Genomic DNA, 21336 nt, shown 5'->3' on the forward strand with positions numbered 1-21336 from the left:
ATCTCTGACACTTCCCTTCCCTTCCTTGACCTCTCTGTCTCAATTTCTGGTGAGAGACTGTCCACGAATATTTATTACGAGCCCACCAACTCCCACAGTTACCTTGACTACAGCTCCTCACACCCTGACTCCTCTAAGGACTCCATCACATTCTCTCAGTTCCTTCGCCTCCATCGCATCTGTCCCAATGATGCCACTTTCCAAAACAGTCCTTCTGAAACGTCTTCCTTCTTCCTTAACCAAGGTTTCCCACCCACAGTGGCTGACAGGTCCCTCAACCGTGTCCGGCCCATCTCCCACGCCTCTGCACTCACACCTTCCTCTCCCTCCCAGGACTATGATAGAGTCTTCCTTGTCCTCACTTTTCACCCCACTAGCCTCCGCATTCAAAGGAACATCCTCTGCCATTTCTGCCAATTGCAGCATGATGCCACCACCAAACACATCTTCCCTTCAACCCCCCCCACCCCCCCCCGTTGGCATTCCGTAGGAACTGTTCCCTCTGGAACACCCCGGTCCACTCCTCCATCACCCCCAACACCTCAAGCCTCTCCCACGGCACCTTCCCATGCAATCGCAGAAGGTGCAACACTTACCCCTTTACTTCCCCCCTCCTCACCATCCAAGGGCCCAAACATTCCTTTCAAATGAAGCAGCGCTTCACTTCCTCTTCCCTCAATTTAGTCCACTGCATTTGCTGCTCACAGTGCGGTCTCCTCTACATTGGAGAGACCAAACACAGACTGGGTGACCACTTTGCGGAACACCTTCGGTCTGTCCCCGCAAGCATGACCCAGACCTCGCTGTCACTTGCCATTTCAACACACCACCCTGCTTTCATGCCTCCTTGGCCTGCTGCAATGCTCCAATGTAGCTCAACACCAGCTGGAGGAACAGCACCTCATCTTCCGACTAGGCACTTTACCTCCTTCCAGACTTAACATTGAGGTCAACAACTTCAGACCATGAACTTTCTCCTCCATCCTCACACCTTTTTGATCCCCCCACTTTTTTCTATATTCATTTTTATTTTTAAATGTTATTTATTGATTTATTTACTTTCCCCACTTACTTTCATTATTATTTTTAAAAATTTATTTCAATTTTTATTCATTATTTTATCCCCAGCTTTTAGCCTTTTCGATCTTTTTTTCTTACTACTGTCCTCTCCCACCACCCCAACCCACCCCCACTAGGGCCATTTGTCACTTTCCTGAGTGCTTACCCTGGTCCTGCCAATATCACATTCTGCTTTCCACTCTTAATGTCACCATTAGCACCTCCTTTAGCCAATACCACCACTATTAACAACCCCTTGACCTTTTGTTTACGACATCTTTTGCAATGTCTCCTTTGCCTCCGCCTATCGTTGGCCTTCTACCCAGCTTCACCTATTCCACCCCTCTTAAACAGTATATATTTCACCACATTTCTACTTCCCTTTAGCTCTGAAAAAGAGTCACATGGATTCGAAACGTTAACTCTTTCTCTCCACAGATGCTGTCAGACCTGGAATTTTTCCAGTATTTTTTGTTTTTGTTTCAGATTTCCAGCATCCGCAGTATTTTGCTTTTAAATGGTATGTTTACTTTTCCCAAAGCTTACTGATAAAATTGGTGCTATGAAAGATTTTTATTATTAGAAAAGTAGAATTGAAAATACATATTGAGACAATGGGATTTACATTAAAAAGGGAGAAACCTGTGTAAAGGAAATGAGGTTATGTGTAAGAAAAAGGCATTCTAAGATCAACAAGTGTGAAAGTCTCAAGTTGCTGTCTACACGAACTGAAGAGAAGAAAACTCACTTTGAATTCGACTGTTCAGGGTATCTTGTTACTTTGCCCGGGTCTTTTAAAATCTGTGTTTTATTGTTGCCTTAACAGAGGTGTAACTGGGAGCTAGATTAACTAGGGGAGCTAGGAGTTATCATAGCAGTAATTTGTAAACCTATGTAGGTGCTTAAAATCATTTTTTTTATTAATAAAGGTTTAATTTAGTTTCGTAAGAAATGTATATAAGACTCGGTGGTCTTATTACTACTAAATTCAAGGCACGCATCTCAAAATAATTACAAATTGTAAAATAGTTGTGGCAGTTGTTTCAAGTTTCTCTCTGGGATTTGATCAGCCCAGCATTTACCATCCACTGTGTCATAACACAGAATCAATACCGCTTTGGATGAAGTCAGCTTTTGTAGATGGCCAATGGGACCTAGTTCATCAAAGCAGATGACCTCAGTTATCCACAAAGCTTTGCTACTGTGCCCTCCCATTTAGCATATCTGTTGGATTTGCAGACATTATATTCTATTCAAATTGATATCTCTGTATCACTCAAGGACACTCAAGTTACCCTCTTACTGAGCTTAGCAAGCAATTTAACACTGTTTCCCAGGGTGTAGTTGTCACGGGGCACAAGTGACTACAAGGGGTCATAGGTAAGAGTTGTATGAGGCACAGCAAACTAGAGATGGGAGTCCATCCGTAGGGGATATGGTTGATTCCTTCAGGTGCCAATCCTAATACTACAGAGTACACATTACAAATACCTGTTGAAAACATAATTCCAGAGCTAGACAAGAATTTCAGAAAAAGGACTGAAGTGTCATTGATTAATCATGTAAAGGGGAGGGATGGATGTAAATGGAAAGTGTAGGCAATGGACTTCATATAGGAGCAAAAGCAGGAAGCAGGACAACTTAATTATTAATGTAATGTTGGGCTTGAGGATTAGAATACATTCTGTTGTTTTACATAACATACCAAAAGACAAGCATGGCTGAGACCGCTTCAATTTGAAGTAAGTCGCAGATGCAAATTACTGTGATTACAGCAGATTTTTATTTCATTTAGGTGTAATTGGTGTCACTAAATATATCAAAACATATGAAATGACATAGCTAAGGAGTTAGAATGTGTAAAAGGGCAATTTATGGTGTAAGATATTAATTTGATGCTGAGTTTATTTTAGCTTTTCTTGCCCAGCACCCATCAACATTGCTGAATTTTTAAAGTATATTAACTTTCAGTGGGCTAACCTTTTTAAAACTACAGCCATGTTCTTCAGACATAAACCATTTAAAAAAAAAATAAAATTACTTCCAAAAACTTTTTGTGCCACAGAATCAAACTTCAAGCAGCCATGCAGAAGAAAGTGTTATGATCATTGAAACAAAGACATGAAATATTAGAACAAAAATAAAAGCAGAACATGCTGCAAATACTCAGCAGGTCAGGCAGCATCTTTGGAGGGAGAAACTGTTGTTTCAGATTGATGAACTTTCACCCCAAGTGGGAAAAGTTGGAGATGTAATCGGTTTCGAGCAAGTAAAAGGAAGGTCTGTGATAGGGTGGAAGACAGGAGAAAAATTACATGCCAAAAGAGTTGGGAGTGCAAGGTTAAAGGAAAAATGAGATATTGGAGACTCAAACAAACCAGTCAGGACATGTGGAGAACATAGACAAAATTAACATCTCAGGTTCTGATGAACGTTTCCACATCTAAAACGGTTAACTTGCCTTGGTTGCTTTGGGAATACTTCCAGCATTTAAGTCTCGGATTTCCAGATTTTCTGTTATTTGGCACAATGGTGCTCAAGAAGAAATTCGAAAGAAATTGCAACTCATGATAAAGAAGTGGAGCTGTGCTTAACTTTTGAGATTCTTTTTTCTGAGGGTTGTGGATCTTTCGAACTCTGTTCCTCAGAAAGCGGTGGAAGCAGAGTCTATATTTTTATGGCAGAGCTGGATAGATTCTTGTTTAACAAGGGTGGGGGGGGTGAAAGGTTATCGGGTGGGGGTGGGGGGGTGTGAAAGGTTATGGGGTGGGGGGTGTGAAAGGTTATCGGGTAGGGGTCGGGGGGGGGGGGGGGGGGGTGGAGGCAGGAATGTGTTGTTGAGGTTACAGCCAGTCCAGCCATGATCTTATTGAATGGTGGAACAGGCTCGAGGGGCCGAGTAGCCTACTCCTAATTTCCATGTTCGAATTAATACATCCATCCAGAATATTTATACATTTGCGTGCGTGTGTATATGCCCAAATAAACGACCAGTCAATGAAATTTCACACCAATCGTCACATCAACTATCCTCCGTTAACCTCCTTCGCATTCCTCTCCTTAATGGGATCGCCGGGGCGCATGCGCGAATCTCCACGCCGGGCGAGCCAGCAACTGGTCCGATCTCGCGAGCGGATGTCCCGCCCACTCCCCATGCCTCCCCTCCCTCCCTCCCTCCCATTGGCCGTCAGCCATTGCTCGCTGCTATTGGCCGGAACCCAATGTCAGTCAAATCCAGATCTGCCCTCCCCTTTGGTTCCCCCCCCCCGGGCCCACATTCTCGCTCAGGCTCCGAGTCGCCTCGCCGGCGCGCCTGCGCACTAGCCCCTCTGTACCACCCCGCCACCCCCCCCACACCCTTCCCTCAGCCTTCGCTTCCGGCCGTCAAGTTGGCTCGAGCAGGGGGAGGGGGGTGTTGTATGTATGTGTGTGTGTGTGTGAGAGGGAGAGAGAGTGAGAGTGTGTGAGTGAGAGAGAGTGAGTGAGTAAGAGTCCGGTGAGGAGACATTTTATTATTGTTTGTTCTTTTACCTATATATATATATATATATGTCATCAACAGAAGAAACGACATTTTAAAAAAAATCTGAAGAAAGAAGGAGAAAAACCAAAGGGAGGTGGTAAAGAGTTTGAGAGGGAAAAGATATTCGTCGGAGGAGGAGGATTATGTCTCCACAGTGAAAAAAAAAACCCCGGGGAGGGGTCTTCATAGAGTCTCTTTTTTTTAAAAAAAAAGGAAAAAAAAAAATTTTTTTTTCTTCCGCCTCCCCCTTTTCCCCTCTTCCCTTCATGTTCGCCTTTCTGTGAGGAGAAAAATCATTGCCCCCCCCCAAATACCTCAGGCTTCATGACTCTCGACTCTATCATGGCGTGCTGCCTTAGTGAAGAGGCGAAAGAATCCAAGAGAATCAACGCCGAGATAGAGAGGCAGCTTCGCAGGGACAAGCGGGATGCACGCAGGGAACTGAAACTGCTGCTCTTGGGTAAGAAAGGCCATGGGTTTGGCCGGGAGGAGGAGAGGGTTGGGTGGGTGGGTGGGTAGGGAGGAGGTTGGTGGGGGTGGGGGTGGGGGGGGGAGGATTGCATAGAGAGAGAGGAAAAAAAAACAAACAAAAAAAAATCATCATTGATTCCTTCATGTTGGATTGCATCTAATTTTGTTGTTTGCGATCCCTATGATTTTACCTCCCCCCCCCCACCCCTTCTCTCTCTTTCTCTCCCCCCCCCCCCCTCCAAACCTTTCCCCACCTCTGGTTTCATTTTCCAGTTTGGGATTTAACCCCACAAATAAGTAAATCGACTGTTATATTCCGCGTTTATCCAGACAGAAAAGGATTTTATTTTATTTTTTTTTTGGTCTTCGCATTTCATTTCACCACATCTTGGCGTTTGCCACTTGGAGTGTTTCCCCTCCTCCAGTAGGCGAGGGATTTGGTAACTCAGTCTAAGAAAGGCCTAGGGAAGGCCTGGGGTTTCCAGTGCAATTAGTTTACAGCTACCCGGCTCCTTTCCTTAAGCTCAAGGTAGTTATATTTTAAAATGTAATTTGCGTCTCGTTTCAATCTTGCCCACCATTTCTCAACTGCGTTTTGGGAAAAGAAGAGGCGAATTCCAGCTGGACTCCTTTTAATGTTTAATTATTTTACATGTCAAGTTATTTTTCTCTCGCCTGAAGTTAAATTAATATATTTTTGGCTGCTATTTCTTTGTCATCTGCATTTTAGTTCCGTGGGCTATATTTTTGTAGCCTTCTCTTTGATGAATGGTGTCAGCGATTTTTTTTTTATTTGAGTGATACTGAAAGAACTTGTTCTGTCTGTGAACTTGTTTTATCTGTACACCTATCATTGTATGGTGTTACATGTTGAGCTAAATTTAAAAAAAAAATTTGGATAGATGAAGGCATTTTCTAATGTTTAGGGATTTTGTGGTAAGATGGTATGAGTTTGTTATTGTGAAACCTAAAATGATAATGGATCGAAGGAATCTTTGCCGTAGTTTTTTATGGTCGGAAAAAAGTGGTTTAGTTTTTTTAAGGAAAACTAAGTTTTGGCTTATTATGATGATGCACTTAATCTTACAAATTTACCCACTGTTGGTTTATCATAGCACCTTAAGAGTTCACATGTAGCAACTAAGTCAGTTAATTCAAAGAAGACTTGTAAATTCTGCTGTTATTGTTCAGTGTTCCAGTTTAATTTTTGAAACATATGAAAAGGAGGTGAAGAACATTGTTTTTATAATACAGATGATCCCTACGCACGGCACTATTGCTGCACCAGTATTTTTTTTAGAAGTACTGATGCCAATAGGGCAGGACATACCTAGTGCACCAGCTAGGTGAGACCGCTGCCAAGAGAAGATCTTTGTTTTAATTTTTGTAATTGCTGCACAAAGTTCTTTAGCTTGCCCTTTATTGAAGAAGTCAATTACTACAAGTTGCCCTGTGATTCTGGTGATCAGAAAGAAAGAACTGCTTGAAGGAGGAAACTGACCTGAGTTGGGATCAGTCACCAGCAGTTTGCATTGATATTTGAAAGTATATGTGTAAAATTCTGCCTTCCTCCAACTCCGCAGCCATTTAAATGAAGAATTTAAGCATTGGCTGTCCACCAGCAGCATTAGTAAATGGTCATGGTAGATACAGGTTTTACATAAGTAAAGTTTATATAAGCCTTTGAGACTTCTAAGCCCATTCCTTTTATTGTTATGCTATTTCAATACTATGTTTTGAAGTCGGAAGTGCTTTTAAACGATAGGAACCATGTTCTTGTTATCTTTATTGTGACTCCATGCTGTATTGATCTGGGCTTATAATTGAAAATTGCCAGTGCAACTGGAGTCGCAGAAGAGTATAGTTATGTGGGCACGACGCTGTATGAGTTTTCTTCATCCCTTTCCAGAAATGTTCAGTGTCTGTCCTTCAACTATTGGCATACATGAGATGAGTGTGCAGGGAACTGGGAGAGAACCTGCAGTTCCCAGTCTCTGGCACATCATGTTGGAATTCCCTTCTATTTTTTATATTTCATTTCAGTAACTACATTTAATAATTTCCTATCACCACTTGTCCACTTACTTTAAACGTCCACTGGCATTGCTAACAGTTATCTAGTTTTGATAAGCATTCTGATAGAGGATACATTTTTAATTCTCATTAGATAAAATACAGTGAACCAATATATTATAAGTATTGTTATAACTTGGAGTTTGCAAATTGTAAATGAATATATCCAACACCAGCTTGGTACTGCTTGTGTTATATATAATTGTATATTTCAGAGTATGACTAATTATTTTGGAATATGAATGAGCTAAAGTGCTGCCTTTGGCTTCAGTGAAGGAGATCGATTTACATTGTGATTTATGAAATACCTATGTTTTGCTTTTAACTCTGATTCTTAAGACCAGGTTTAGAATCTACTCTGGACAAGTGGTAAATCGTAACAATGCGAGGTGAAATGTGTTTAGACGGTCTCAACGCAGTTTTGTCTGAGAGACATTGCTCAGAGTTCCTATAAATGGACACCCTCACTTAAACTGCTGGGATAACTGATGTGGGAAGTGGAGGTATTTTTAACTAGTTCATTGAGATGACCTTCTGAGTTGAATTTGAGACAGTGTTGAATTGTGCAAAGGGAGTTCTGCTCTCCAGCTGATCATGCACTCCCTGAACTGGTTGGTCCTGTGACAAACGTTTTAAAAAACAATTCCATTCCATTCCTAGCCTTAACATGTGGCACCTTGAACAAAAAAAAATGCAGAGATTAAAACTAAACATATTTATAGTTTAAAATTGTAGAAGCGGTATAAAGTTGCTGTTATTTGGATGGGTGTTTTTGTCAGCAGCATTCCTTTGCATTGTCAGGAAATTCTCATACTGTTATAAAAGCAAAATACCGCAGATACTGGAAATCTGAAACAAAAACAGAAAATGCTGGAAAAGCTCAGCAGGTCTAACAGCATCTGTGGAGAGAGAAACAGAATTAACGTTTCGAGGTTGTGTGAATCGTCTTCAGAGCTAAAGAGAAATTAAAATGTGATGGAATTCTCATACTGTGCCTCTTTACTGGGGAAAAAAACCCCAGTATTGCAATTGGATTTTTTTTTTATTCTATATTTAAATTGTGTTCTGGAGGTATCATTTTGCACAATATCATGCAGGATGAAATACGAATGATTACTGTGGTTGTGGTAGAATCAGTTTGAGGTGAGGAATTACAAGCCTCATGTAAGAATTGAGAGTATTGGCACACATTTAAAATATGTTAAATTTAATTCTTTTTGTAGTGTGTTAATATGTGTCAAATATTCTGAGTGACACCATTGAGCTAGGTATCAGAACAAACTTAAAAAAAAACCTCAGTTGGCAGGAGCTGAATAAACAAGATTGCATTTTGGTAAGGTTGTGTTTGACCACCTGGCTACGTATACTTGGTAATTTTGAACAATTAAGTATGTATAATTTTAAAATAGTTTAATTAGGATTTGTGATAGGTTTAACTATCTTGTAAAATGTGGTTATGTGTACCTTCATGGGTATTGGGACAGTTATTTGTGATATGACTGTTAAACTTAAAAACTTGGCATTTTAAACAATGCTTTAATGTATATGGATTTAAATTGTATAAAATCGCAACAGGCTGTACAAAATAAAATATGTGCCATAAATTCTACTGTGGGTTGGTTGGAATGTACACAAAAATGTTGGTCCAGAAGTGGCAATTGATGTCCCTGCTGAAGATTGATTTGAAGCCTTCATACATGGTTATTTTTAAGCAAGGGGCAGTTTTTTTAAAAAGAAAAGTTGAAGGAATACTTTAGACAAAGTTTTACTCATTTGTGATTCTATAGCTGTTTTTGATTGATATTCATTAATTATTGAGGGCCAGTCTCAGGCATAATCCAACATGCTCCATCATACGTGGATCTGTGCCTATGATTACATGAACTGAGAGCTTCATGTTTTAAATGTACCACATGGGACAGTTACCAAGTAGAAACCAGGTCAGGGTTAAAGCGAAAGGATCAGTTGCCATTCTGTCAAACTGGTGTGTACTTCCTTCCACAGGACAGTGAAAGGAGATTTCCAGTGACAGTGTTTGGAAGGGTTGGCGGGGTGGGGTAGCTTGTATTTATATGTTGTCTTTAATGTAACAGATGACAGCTTCAACATATTTTTATGGCACCTTGAAGGTAATAGAATGTTCTAAGGCACATCAACCATTATTAATCAAAATTTGACCGCGCTAAATGAGAAGATATTAGGATAGATGACTAAAAGCTTGGTCAAAGGGCTGGGTTTTAAGGAGTATCTTAGAGGAGGAAAGTGAGTTGTAAAGGTTTATGGAGGAAATTCCAGAGCTTGGAGCCTTGGTAGCTGAAGGCGTGGCTGCACAATTAAAATTTGCATATGTTCAAGGCCAGAATTGGAGGATAGTTGCGTATCTGCTTGCAGAGCTGCAGAAAATCAGGAGAGAGGTGGCCATGGAGGAATTTGAAAGCAAGGATGAGAATTTTAAAATCGGAATGTTGCTTAAGAGAGAGCTAATGTAGGCCGTTGAGCACAGAGGTGATGGGTGAATGGGATTTGGTGTGAGTTGAGCGGAGTTTTGAATCACGTTAGGTTTATTGAGGGCTGGTCAGGGATATAATGCAAATGTTTAAAAGCAACAAAGTCATGGATGAGGGTTTCAGCAGCTGGTGAGCTGAGGCAAAAATGCCCCAAATTATTTTAAGTGGCAGCCAAAGCTGAGAAGAAATGGTAGAAATTGCTAAAGACCTAGTTAAAGTATGATGTGTATGGAGGACTTTGAAAATGGAGCAAGATCTGTTAAAGTTGAGGATTTTGAGAAGACACCTGGAGTTAAGGAACAGCATGGCACCCATGGTCATGTGAAGAGAAGGATGTCCTACAGTTAACCAAAATTGGAATTATGGACTGTGCTTGCAAGAAATTAAAGCAGGAAGTTTGCAGTAATAGGTTTGAGTGAGGCTGTGGAGGGATTAATAACCCAGGATGATGATGATTTGAAAATAAATGCACTAGGGGAATGGACAGTCAGTGGAGACCAAAGACTTAAGAGAATGACAGGTTTTCCATGATCATTGATTCAGAGGTGTGGACCACAAGTGGTCCCTGTGATTGGCTTTAATACTCATGCAACTGTTTAACACTACACAGCAAATGTATCCATTGAGAAACTTCTTTGTTTATCATGAAACAATTGTGTGCTTTATATTTGTTGAGAACTAGCTTTTGATAAATTGTACTGAAGCAATTTCTCAGTATTGGAGATTAATTTCTTCATGTATACATCAATTTATTTGATATAATAAAATGTATCCTACTATGTATTATTTGTATTTTGATCAAAGCGTTCTAAGTTAGGGCAAGTACTTGAGATTGCTGTATCAATTTATCACACTATGGTTCTGCCTTTAGAGGTAGAGATTATTTAAAAATCGAAACAAAAGAAGCAGTTTTGTGAAACCTTTTGCTTTAACATTGGACGTAGTGGTTATATCTGGAATGAAGGATTGAACTGGTACAATTTTCTAGCTATCTTGGTATTAATTTTATTTGTTTAAAATGTGTAGGGAGTGTAGCAACTGTAGCTTTGAGGAGCGTAGTGTGTAGTATCACATGACAGTGTGAAGGAATCAGCTTGAAGCATAGGGAACGTTAGGGGAGGTCCTGTGTCTAGCTGTGGTTCTTGATGGAAGCGTGTAACTGCTGCTGAAGTCCTGTAAATAAAGTTCACTGTTTCTTATGAAAATCCTGTCTGGAAAATCAAGTCCATAAAAATGGGCGATGAGGATAAATTTGTTCTGGCGCTGTCCCTCGCCCAGTGAATGGGAGTATCTTGTTTTAAACAGAAGGGAAAAAACACTCACCAGGTGTGCCAGTTTTTGGCAGGCTCGATCCCTTCAACTCATCCACAGAGGATTGGAGTCGATATATAGAACGTCTCAGTTTCTTTTTCCAAGCAAACGAAATAACGGTGGAGGAAAAAAGGAAAGCGCCTGTAGGAGTAAAATTTATAATTTAATCTGTAGTTTGACAGCCCTGAATGCTCTCGATTCGAAGACCTTGAGCGAACTGGTAGACCTCATAAAGGGTCATTTTTAACCCAAACCTTGCGTAATCGTGCAGAGGTTAAAATTTAATTCGTGAGCAAGAGCCCCGGGGGAGACCATAGCAACATACATAGCGAAGTAGAAACAGCCAACTGAACGTTATGACTTTGGAGAGACCTGAAACGATATGTTAAGGGATTGTTTGGTCTGCAGTGTGCACCATGATGCCATTCAACGATGGTTATTAGCTGAAGTAAATATCAATTTTAAAAGAGCACTTGCGATGGAAACTGCAGAGTGACAGGGTGTACAAAATGACGCCATTTTCCAGTTGGGGCGGCAACAGACTGCCAGACGTGGTGCAAAAACTAGAGAGTAAGTTGAAAAGTGACAGGGAGACAGTCCTTGCTTCCCGAAAATTTTTTAAAATATGCAGGAGACAGCTCAGCAGCAAATCTGAAAATAAATTGTTACCAATGTGGGAGTAACCATAGCCCTGAAACTTGCTGTTTTAAAGAGGTGGAGTGCCATTGTTGTCATAAAAGGGCACGTACTGAAGCAATGTAAAGCAAGATTGATACAGACTCCCAGGCAGCAAACTAAACTGATCAAAGTACATAATATGGAAGAACCAGAAACTACTAATTCTGATGTTTATTCTCCATTTAATGTGAAAGTAGGGAAAACAGAGCCAATCACTGTTACTCTGCAGGTCAATGGAAAACCTTTGATAATGGAAGTGCATCAACCACTGAAGTGGGGGAGCACACATTCAAATATTTAAATGAGGGGACTCAGCAATTGAATATGGGGCAGACTTCAGCCAAATTGAAAACGTTCACTGGTGAAGTCATACAAGTGAAAGGTATTACTGCTGTATCTGTTTATTACAAGCACCAGACAGCACAGCGCTCTGTGATTGTAGTGGGAGGTGAAGGGCCAAGCCTTTCTAGGTCGTAATTGATTGAGGGAAATTAACCTCGATTGGCCAGTGAGATTTCAAAAGGAAGCCAGAAGAGTTCCTGAGTTGGAAAAGGAACAAGGCAAGGCACTTCAGAATGAGGCTGGAGAGTCAAAGGACCTTAACAGGATGCAAAAGGAGTGTGTAGCCATTCAGCAACCTGTGGAAATGAAGACTGTCTAAACAGCAACAAGGAAGAACAGCAGACGAGACCCAAGGAGAGTCTGCTGAATGACAGAATTCAAGATGAAGCAAGTGAGCTTCACAAAGGAAAGGAAAACCTGTTGAAATATCTTCACACATTACAAGGATCCCTCAGGTCAAAGTTTGTGCCTCTGGAAAATTATGAAGAAAAGCAGAATGAATTTAACATCACTGAACAAACTGAAGAACCAGTGGCAGAGAAGATGCAGTAATGTTCAAGGTTCCAGGAGGAAGCCAAAAGATACACGAAGGAGACAGAGGAACTGAAGAATCAGATGAGTGAAACAAAAGAGGCATTCGAAGGAAAAGCCGTGGAACTTTCCAAAATGCAAGTGAGTGATGAAGCCGTGGGTAGCTCAACCTGGAACTGAACCAAATTGAGATTTCACCTGAGAAGTTTGGCTGACTGTGAAGTCAACATGAAAATGCGACTAAACCCTGTGTTAGACAGAAGATGACAAGATGGAAGATGGTTCAGAAAAGATAATGAATGACCCCCACAAGGGAATCAAACATGACTTGTGGTTTGCATAGTTGGGAGCTAGTATTTACTGTCAGTGAAACAGTATTTGTATGAAACTTCGGTGGTGGATCAAGTTAGTTACCTGGTGTGACAGGACCGTTGTCGTACCATGTAGAAGTGGAGGGCCAGATCACCCGCAAGCATGATCATTTGAGAAGAAGGGAGATATCCCAACAAACCGATGTTCCACCTGTAACCATTGTAGAACGTGTGGTCCCTGTTGTGATTGATTAACCAAGGATAGATATACCAGATGTCTCTGTCGGAGTAGATAACGCCGAACTGCCTATGTCTGAGGAGGTACCTGATGCTGTTGCAGTTCCAGAAAATGAGGATTCAGTAAGAGACTAAAGTCGTGGAGCTCCGACGTTCCACCCGGATCAGGAAACCACCTGAGAGACTGATCTTGTATTTTCATAACCCGTGTATATATTTGTAATGTCACAAATGCATTTCTTGTAAATACAAATTGTGAAAAAAAATTAAGGGGGAGGAATGTAGTAACTATAACTATAAGACTTATTGCACTGTGTAGTATCACGGGACAGTGTGAACGAATCAGTCTAAAGCGCGGGGAACCTTAGGGGTGGTTTTTGTATCCAGTTGTGGTTCTTGATGGAAGCATGCAACTGCTGCTGAATCCCTGTAAATAAAGTTCACTGTTTCTTATAAGGAACCTGTCTGGAAAATCAAGTCCATAACAAAATGCGTTTTCTAATTTTCTAGTAACCATATGCATAGCCTTAACTTGACTCTGTTTTCCGTTTGCTGGATTATGATGTTAAATGAATCACAGAATTTTAACAGCGCAGAAGGAGGCCATTTGGCCCATCGTATCTGCATCGGCTCTCCAAATGTGCATTGTGACCCAGTGACATTGCCCTGTCTTTTCCCTGTACCCCTCCACATTGTTTTATTCAAATAATCATCTAATGCCCTCTTGAATGCCTCAATTGAACCTGCCTCCACCACACTTCCAGGCAGTGCATTCCAGACCCGAACTACTTGTTGTATGAATAAGTTTTTTCTGATGTCACATTTGCTGCTTTTGCAAATCACTTTAAATCTGTGCCCCCTCATTCTTGATCATTTTACGAGCAGGAACAGCTTTTCCCTGTCTACTGTCCAGCCACCTACCTGTCCATTCTTCCAACTTAAGTCCTTTTGAAGTTCTCCTCGCAGTTTACAACACTCCCAAGCTTCGTATCATCCACAAACTTTGAAATTGTCCCCTGCACACCAAGATCTAGATCACTAATATATATATCAGGAAAAGCAAGGATTCCAATATCGACCCCTGGGGAACTCCACTACAGACCTTCATCCAGTCTGAAAAATATCCATTGACCATTACTCTCTGCTTCCTATTTTTCAGCTAATTTTGTATCCACATTGCTGCTACTCCCTTTTTATTCCATGCGCAGTAACTTTTCTCACAAGTCTGTGTGGATGGCTGGCAGATAACTTTCTACTTGAAAATTAAGAACTATGGAATAAGTGTAACCCAAAAATTATTTTTTAATTTTACATTTGATTCTTGTATACTGTTTTAGGTGAAATATGGCAAGTGATAGGAGGAGTTTGATTTATAGAACCCAAGTGTCTAAGTGGGAGGATCTTCCAGTAGGAATGTTAAATTGTTTGGAGAGTATATAGTCAATTGTATTCAAAGAAAAATGAAAGTAGATGAAAAAGAATTGAAAACAGCCTAAACTTGCCCCTTGGTGTAGTTTTAGCATCAAATACTTTTAAAATAGATGATGTGCCTATTTTATGCAAAGGAGTTCAACTTGAATTATACAACATGTGGCAGCAGCATTAGACCATTAGTAGAACATAATATGAGGAGTCCAGAATTTATTGCACGTGTATGTTATGTAACCAGAATTTATGGTTAGATGAAGAAAAGTGGAAGGATGCTTCTGTGGAGCATGAATGCTAACATGGAGTAATTGGGCTGAATGGCCTGTTTCTGTGCTGTAAATTCTTCTGTAACAACTGGAATAACTGCTATGTGACTCAGTGGAAGTAGAAAGGAAAATTTAAGCAGGTGGACACTTGCTCTCAGTACTAATGAGCTTTTTGAGCCATTACTAATGCACATACTCGTTCAGTACTGTCCGCACATTGCAACAACTAAGCAATTTCAAGTTAGTTGTCAGCATTCACTGTGTCTTGTTTCAGTGTCATATAGCTCACTGCTGTTTTGAATTAAAGCAACACTGCTGAGAAACAACAAAATTAAACTGAAATGTGTACGTTGTGCAGATAGAGTATGTTGGATATATTCAGCCTACACCTCTCATTTGTGGTTTTGGTCATGAGTTTCTAGTTGTTGTAGTTAGCACAGAATCCAACAAATTCATGTAAATGTTACTCTATCTTCTTTAAAATTCTAAATGTCATTTTAATGCGCTTTATTTCATAAACCATTTCTTTCCCCTCCCCAAAGGCTGCTTGCAGCTTTATTTTCTGATTAAACAGTTTTATTCCTTGTATGGCCTGCCATAAGATTGCAGAGTTTTTGTGGGTTTTTTTGCCGCTGCATAATGAATGTAAAAGATTTTCTGAAGTGAATGCATAATGGTTTGTTCCCTGATGATTTTTGTTTTGTTTAATAATCATCCTAGTTTTCTGGGTAGCTTCTGTACTGCATACTGTGTACGCCAGTTTACAGGATAGATAAGAACTGTGAACAACTTTCATTAATGCTGCTCTGTGGTTAGCTGGTAGGCTTTGAAGTGGATCCTGAGGTCAAATTTATTTTACACTCTGTTGAGGCTGATACCTTTGCTCAGATCATTGTCAATTAGTACTTCTTTAAAGAAGCTTGAATGTGATGACGAGCCTAGACTGAGACTTGTTACTTTTCCCAGTATGCACCAAAGCAATGGTCTCCAATAAGACCTATAATGACAAGAGTTAAATATTTTGAACAGGATCTGTGCAATGTTTGTAAATGTAAGAATGTTGCAATGAGAAAAGACTGTTTAGCCCATCCATGTCCTATTTCCTAATTTTTTTCATTTTTGATCCCCATTTCAAATTTGTAACAATTCTCAATGGTGAACTCATTGAAACATAAATTGATCCAATGCTCTTGATTGATTACATATATATTATTTTGTAAACACTTTTCTATCCCCTTTGTATCAAGGAGGCCTTGTGGCTCAGTAGACAATGTCCCTCCCTTTGAGCCAAAGCCCCCTTCCATGGCTTGTTGGCCAAGGAAGGAGTGTCCATGACACAGTTCAAACAGGTTAATACGCAGCCTGCTAATCCTTCCAACACTTTCCCATTATTTTCCAAAGGGAGGCAATGGGTGTGAAGGTACAAAACATACAAGTTCTCTTAGCAAAATTTCCTAATAGAGCAAGTAGCATTTCTCAACTTTTGGATGTATTTAGTTGAATGTATGCAAGAAATTATGCTGAATTCATTTTAGTTTGGAAAGGAATCTCAACAATCTCACCTTGCCAATGATTGCATTTGAGATTTTGTAAATTCACTGAAAATTTGAGTGTGCAACATTCCTTTAGCACTTTATTGCAACAGTGTACTATGATACTAGCCCATGTATAGGCTAAAGTGTTTTTAATAAGATCAGCTTTGACCTGTACTGGGGAATCTGGTTTCCCTCGTAAATACTTGAGTCTAAAATGTGGTAGTTCCAGATAGGTTTCAATCCTGATTGACATTTAATTTTGGAACTGTACCAACTACAATTAACTTTTTAAAGAATTTCACTTGTTTTAACTTAGGATATTTAATCTCGCATGGGAATTAGAAGATTCTGATTCCAGAAATAAGATTTTCAGTTATGAAAAATGTTAGAGTTGGCTGGAACTGTAGGATTATGCAATTTAAATGGTAAAACTTTGTGGAGGTTAACTATATCCTTCTCTTCCTGTTGCTGAAGACTGAAATTCCACAGTTATGTATCTGTTGATTTCAGTAACTGGTTTCCTCCAAGTACAATTAATCTACCATTATTCTGATATGAGTGATAAACAGAACTAGGATATTTTGTGGAGAAGAAAATGATTTCCATATAATTAAACCATGTTATGACATGATGTAAATTTTAGAGGAAGGAAAGAAAGCAAATCAGATTTTTGCTAACCAAAAAACATATGATCCATGAAGTATGGTATTGTGGTTGAGCTTAATACCTTGCAAAATGTACATCTTGATTGGATTTACAATTATAATTGCATTGTTAATATACATGTTTGGCACAGGAGCAGTTTAATGTGTAAACAGGTAGCCTGATCTTATAATGCACAAATGACCCTTTCACCTTAATTTTTTGCTTTCTATATTAATGGTTTGTAAATTTGCAGTTTCTACATAAGGCACGATAGAAGCATTGAGGAGGATTGCTTATGATATGATTTGGACAGATGCTTCATTTATGTCAGGCTTTCAAGTTTGGTGATGTAAGAGTTTGATAGCAATAACTTCCATTTATAGTGGACCTTTTGCATATGAACATGTCCCCATATACAGTGGGCAGTGAGTAGAAGTAGTGAAAAAATTAGGGGAGGCGACCAAAAAGATGGCAAGAGACAGATTTTTGAAGTGGCTTTTTGAAGATGGGGATAATGTAGCTCGGTGAAACAAAGTCCAAAAGTGAAAGGACTATGGTGGCTGAAGGCTTTCCATTAATGTTGGAGAAGTAGAAAGTGGAATGTTCAAATGCAGAATGGAATAGTGAAAGACATTGACTTGTAAGGCTGGATAAAATTGCAGACATAGGATGGAGCAAGATAATTAGGGGATTTGAAGGCGAGGATATGGATTTAAAAATCATTGTATCGATAGGAAAACTGGAGTTTGACGCCAAGGGGCTGAGGTGTGGGATGGGATATGGTGTTGTGGCTGAATTGGGATTTGTACAAGATGAAATGGAGGAGGCTGATGGGCATAATGCCGGAGTAAATGAGCTTTCAGGTAATAAAGATGTGGATGAATCTTTCAAAAACACTTGGAGTGAGGATGGAATATGGGTGGGCGATGTTCTGCTGTTGGAAGGATACAAGGACAGCCTGCTTATTCCAAGATGATATTAATGCGTTCAGCACTTGCAAATTATCTATGTTGGAGCTCTAAGAAGCTTTTAGTAGTTACTAATGCTGATACTGAAGATGCTCCAGAACATTGAAACAGGATTTTTTTTTTTAGGAAGGAACTGAGCAACAAAATGTAATGTTTAAACTCTTGTGTTATCCTCGTGAGAACCTATAGATATTTTTTGTGTTTTCTCTGCTTGTTTGGCTGCTTGTGATGTTGCTTCTCAATTAGAATGCACAATAATGTTGTGAATTTGATGAGAAATTTATAAGTAGCAGAAGAGGGAAAGGCAGAGAAACAGGAAGAGGACCCAAAAGTGAAAGCAAACAAACTGATAAAGAAAGAAAAGGCCTAATGGACAGGAAGAGTTAATTTGAGCATCATGGGGATGAATAATGTTCTTACCTTGCCAGAGGTTCTTTTTTGCATGTTAATTGTAGCGTTTTAGTATTTCTTTTTCAAAGTTTAATTTGAATTTATGTTGCAAAGTTTGTTTGAAGAACAACAGCAACTGTTTTGTATGTGGCCACATGATTAACCTCATGACTAAAAATACTTATGTTGTTGGCATCATACTGTTCTTAAGACCACACCTATTGTAAAACCTCCTGGTAAATCAACTGGATTGTTTCTGGATGTACTTAAGTAATACAGTATTTCAGTGCTCAGTTCTTGTACAACAAGAGCATGTAACACATCACAGGTGACGGTACAAGCAGAATAGAATTTCTGACCCATATGGTTAAAACTATAATTCTCAAATAAGATATCGGCGAACAATTTCAGGGCAATAATCTATGGGCTCAAAAATCACTTCAAATTTTGTCATGGTATTGTTTGAATTGCTTTAAAAATGGCTTTTAATCTCTCTTGAATTCCTTATTCTTACTATATAAGGGATTGAAATAGTGAATGTTGTTATGATATGGCAGGTGTTATTTGCTGGGCTGACACAATCCCAAAGGGAAGTTTGGCCACACTATCACAATGATTTTGCAATTTGTATTTATTATGAGAATGTTTGTGCACTGAATTCAGAAGTAATGAGTCCACTACCACCTTTAGATATTTTGAAGATTAAATTAATATATTTATTAACAAGAAAATAACACAAACACATGAGAATACAGTTACACAGTTACATTTAGCTTGATAACAGTTCTCTCAAGATTTCTATATAATTAAGCTCCCGACAACACTCAATAGATTCTTAATTATAAAACATCCAGTAATATTACCACAAGCACCCACTGTAGCTATAAGAGAGGTATTTCACAGCTTCTTTCTCCCTCTTACTCGACAATGGAACTCCAAAGGCTTTTAACAAAACCTTTGTTACTGGAACAGCATACTTCAGGGTGGCTAGAGGCTTCCCATAGGTCGGTTTCACACAGTACCTTTTCAAGATCTCACGCAGCCACACCAGAGACAGCTTTCTATCCTTCTTTAAATATATTTCTTCCCTTTGAGCTGTAAATCCCATTGTTTCAACCTTACTTTGGAAGTTACTTTTCTCAGAATATAAAAATCATTATGGCCAGCACTTTCAGCAAAAATAAACTTAATAACTTTGCCATAATTATCTTGCCAGTCATAAACATCTTATGTTTCTTTACAAATCAAACAATCTCTCAATTTACCTAAAAATGCAAATTCCATTCACACTGTATCTGCTGAAATTTCATATATATATTATATATATATATATATACACGCACACAAAACCTTACAGTCCCTATAAGCCTGCTTCAGTATCCCACAATAATATTAGAAAATAAAATGATACTTCCTTTACACCACCTTCCTTGTGGAAAAATGAACTGTCATAGTGCTAAAAGATGGTTTCATTTTCTCAACCCGTTTTGCATTATTTACTATACTTCCCTCTAGACAAACTATTACACTACCAGGTACATGCATTAACATGACAATATGTACAAAGCCTTGGTATCAACAAAGGTCATTTCAGTCCAGTGTTACGTTTCAAATGCCCAATTTCCTATGAACTTCAAACTCTTGACAATGCATCTGCAATTAAAATTTCTCATCCAGCCTTATGTATAATCTGCAAATTAAATGGCTGCAGACCTGAACAGTCTCGCATTCTGGTCCTGAAATTTGTCCAGAAATTTTAAAGGATTGTGGTCTGTATAACAATTGTTTCTGAAGAATTGCTTGCAATATAAACCTCAGTGCTGCAATGCTAACAACAGACCTAGAGTCTCTTTTGGGATAAAAACAAAATACTGCGGATGCTGGAAATCGGAAACAAAAACAGAAAATGCTAGAAAAAAGTCAGGTCTGACAGCATCTGTGGAAAGAGAAAAACAAAGTTAGCGTTTCGAGTCCATACGACCCTTCTTCAGAGCTGAAGAGAAATGACATGCCACTTGTTCCATGTTATTATTTCACACAATGCTATCCTTGTTCTGCTCTAATAACATTCTGCTTTCTTACCTTTATGCCACTATTAGCACCTTTTTTAGCACTAACCACTACCATTAACAATCCCTTTGTCCTTTAGTTCATGACATCCCTCCTTTGTCCCCACTTATCACTGGCCTTCTATCCAGCTCTACCTGCCCCACCCTCCTTAAACAGTGTAAATTTAATCATATTTCCACTTCTCTTCAGCTCTGAAGAAGGGTCATACGGACTCAAAGCGTTAACTTTGTTTTTCTCTTTCCGCAGATGCTGTCAGATCTGCTGAGTTTCTCCAGCATTTTCTGTTTTTGTTTCAGATTTCCAGCATCTGCAGTATTTTGTTTTTACCTTAGTATTTAATTCACTACCACTTCTCTTCCAGGAATACCTATCCTGAAGAAGTACTGCTCTTCTCTCTGATAGGATTTCCATTTGTCTTTTTTGCCCTGTTCACCTTCATTGCTTTCCATTTCCCTCCTGGTGTTTGACAAGGTGTTTACCAAAATTGGCTTTCACAACCAGATTTCCTTCCTCAGTGACTGCCTCCATCTCTAACTTATCACACGTGGATTCCAATTGAAGCTTCATCCCTCATCTTTCCAATCCACCCAGGATTACAGCTATCGCCGGGGCATACAACACTCCTCAGACTGCTGTTCTTGCTGCATCCTGAGATCCACACTCCGTGCCGTGTGCTGCCATATTAACACACTCGACCTCTCTCTCCAGCAGTACCAGCTCATCCTATCTCAAAGCTTTCCTTGACCCCAGTTTCATTGTATTCTTCATCTCATCTGACACCTTAACAGGAAACTTTTCCTCGTTCTTTCAGATGCTAAGGAACGCAAACTCCAACAACTTACTGATCCCAACGCCTATCCAGGATCCTCCACACCTTCCTGTCCTTCTGACTCTATCCTATCTACTAATCCCAGCCCTTGCCGTGTATTCACCATACCCCCTGACCTTCCCCTCTCTGATGCTGAACGCTCTGTACTCAGCAAAGGACTTC

At 39.6% G+C, this 21336-nt stretch overlaps 2 protein-coding genes across 2 annotated transcripts in view; one reads left to right on the plus strand and one right to left on the minus strand.

Moving 5' to 3' along the window:
- The window catches only part of LOC144688937 (TLE family member 5-like), a 647395-nt gene that overhangs the window by 365106 nt on the left and 260953 nt on the right, over positions 1-21336 (minus strand). The gene's annotated exons all lie outside the window — the stretch shown is intronic.
- The window catches only part of LOC144688926 (guanine nucleotide-binding protein G(q) subunit alpha), a 114279-nt gene continuing 97403 nt past the window's right edge, over positions 4461-21336 (plus strand). Inside the window, exon 1 of the mRNA XM_078555962.1 lies at positions 4461-5042. Within this exon, the coding sequence (XP_078412088.1) occupies positions 4907-5042 (136 nt within the window). The 5' untranslated portion in view covers positions 4461-4906. The remainder of the gene's footprint in view (positions 5043-21336) is intronic.

Source organism: Cetorhinus maximus, chromosome 13 (assembly GCF_964194155.1).
Source record: "Cetorhinus maximus chromosome 13, sCetMax3.hap1.1, whole genome shotgun sequence".
Lineage (NCBI taxonomy): Eukaryota > Metazoa > Chordata > Chondrichthyes > Lamniformes > Cetorhinidae > Cetorhinus > Cetorhinus maximus.